Raw genomic sequence first — 1,561 nt, forward strand, 5'->3', positions numbered from 1 at the left:
AAAAAAAAAAAAAAAAAAAAAAAAAAAAAAAAAAACAATAGTTATACAAATATACAACACTTAACAATAACATTAATATATACAAGAAGAAATTGTAATTTTTGTATTTAAAAAAATCTTTTTTTTTTTTTTTTTTATTCTTCTTTTTATTATTATAGAACATTGTAGATTTCATTATCATAATATATCTTTTTAAATTTATTTTTTATATTTTTCTTATTATTTTTAAATTTACATAGGCTTAAATGCACTATATATTTGCATTTTGTTTATTATCATAATGTGATATTCTTAAAATCAAATAAATATTTATTAAAAATTTATATTTAAAAAATGAAGAAAAATAACTTATAAAAATTTAAATTTGTGATAATAGAAAATATTATTAAAACTATTGAACGTATGTAATAAATAATTTAAAATTTTTATAAAATAAATGGAAAAATATAAAAAATTATATAAAATGAAAAAAAAAAAAAAATATATACAGAAATCTTTTTAATGAAATAGGAATATATTCTACTTTTTTTTTTTTTTTTTTTTATCTTTATTTTTAAAATTTCATTTTTTCATCTTTTTTTCTCTTTTTTATTTTATTTTTAAATTAAAATGTCCAAATTATTAATTTATGTATCCTTTTATAATAAATATATATATATATATATACATTTTATATGATATTTTTAATATTTTATAAATTACATTAATATTTGAAATCATATATTTTTTTTTTTTATTAATGTTATATATAATTTAAAATAAAAAGAACAAATGTAAACTTAGCGCTTTTCTTATATAAATATACTATGAAGACAAGACTAGTTAATTTCTTATATATAAATATGCCAAACATTATTAATATATTTTTTTTTTTTTTTTTTTTTTTAATTTCTCAAAATATTTATAAAGAAAAAAAAAAAATTTAAATATTTCCTCCCGTTTGTTGTACCATTGCATCAATTACATCACCATCTTCAATGCAAAGTTGATCAGGTGTACTATCTCCATGTATTCTATCTCCATCATATAAAAATCGAACTAAAAAAAAAGAAAATAAATAAGTAAATATATATTCAAATTATTTATTATTTTTTTTTATCATTTTCTATTTTTATTTTTTTTTTCTTTACCTGCTTCCATTGATTGACCAAGGCGATTACAATAAACTTCCATCAACTTTTCTAGTTTTGTTTTTCTTTTTATTTTAAAAAATACTTCATCCCCATCTGGTGATCTTACTTTTACTTGAATATGTTCACCTTGATTGTTATTAGTTGTTCCACTGGTATTATTAATTGTTGATGTTTCATCCACCATTTTTTTTTTTTTTATTATATTTACTTTTATATTTTAACTAATTTTGTATTTTTTTATATTTTATTACTTCTTATTATTCTTCTTTTTTTTTTTTTAGAATTTAAAAAATAAAAAAAAAGTATATATATATATATATATAATAATATGATTATTATTAGTACATTAATTTTTAAAAGATATTTCTTATATTTTTCTTAAAATATTAAAAAATTTTACAAAACAAAAAAAAAAAAAAAAAAAAAAA

General features: G+C 14.4%; 1 protein-coding gene across 1 annotated transcript; it reads right to left on the reverse strand.

The window, feature by feature from the left end:
• Positions 1-922: 922 nt before the first annotated feature.
• On the reverse strand, positions 923-1,317 carry SUMO (small ubiquitin-related modifier, putative; the record flags this gene model as incomplete). Its single annotated transcript, XM_028674263.1, has 2 exons — positions 923-1,038; positions 1,131-1,317. 2 exons carry the CDS (start codon positions 1,315-1,317, stop codon positions 923-925), a joined length of 303 nt encoding a protein of 100 aa, XP_028530634.1.
• Positions 1,318-1,561: the final 244 nt, after the last annotated feature.

This window comes from Plasmodium gallinaceum, assembly GCF_900005855.1.
Source record: "Plasmodium gallinaceum strain 8A genome assembly, contig: PGAL8A_v1_21, whole genome shotgun sequence".
Classification (NCBI taxonomy): domain Eukaryota; phylum Apicomplexa; class Aconoidasida; order Haemosporida; family Plasmodiidae; genus Plasmodium; species Plasmodium gallinaceum.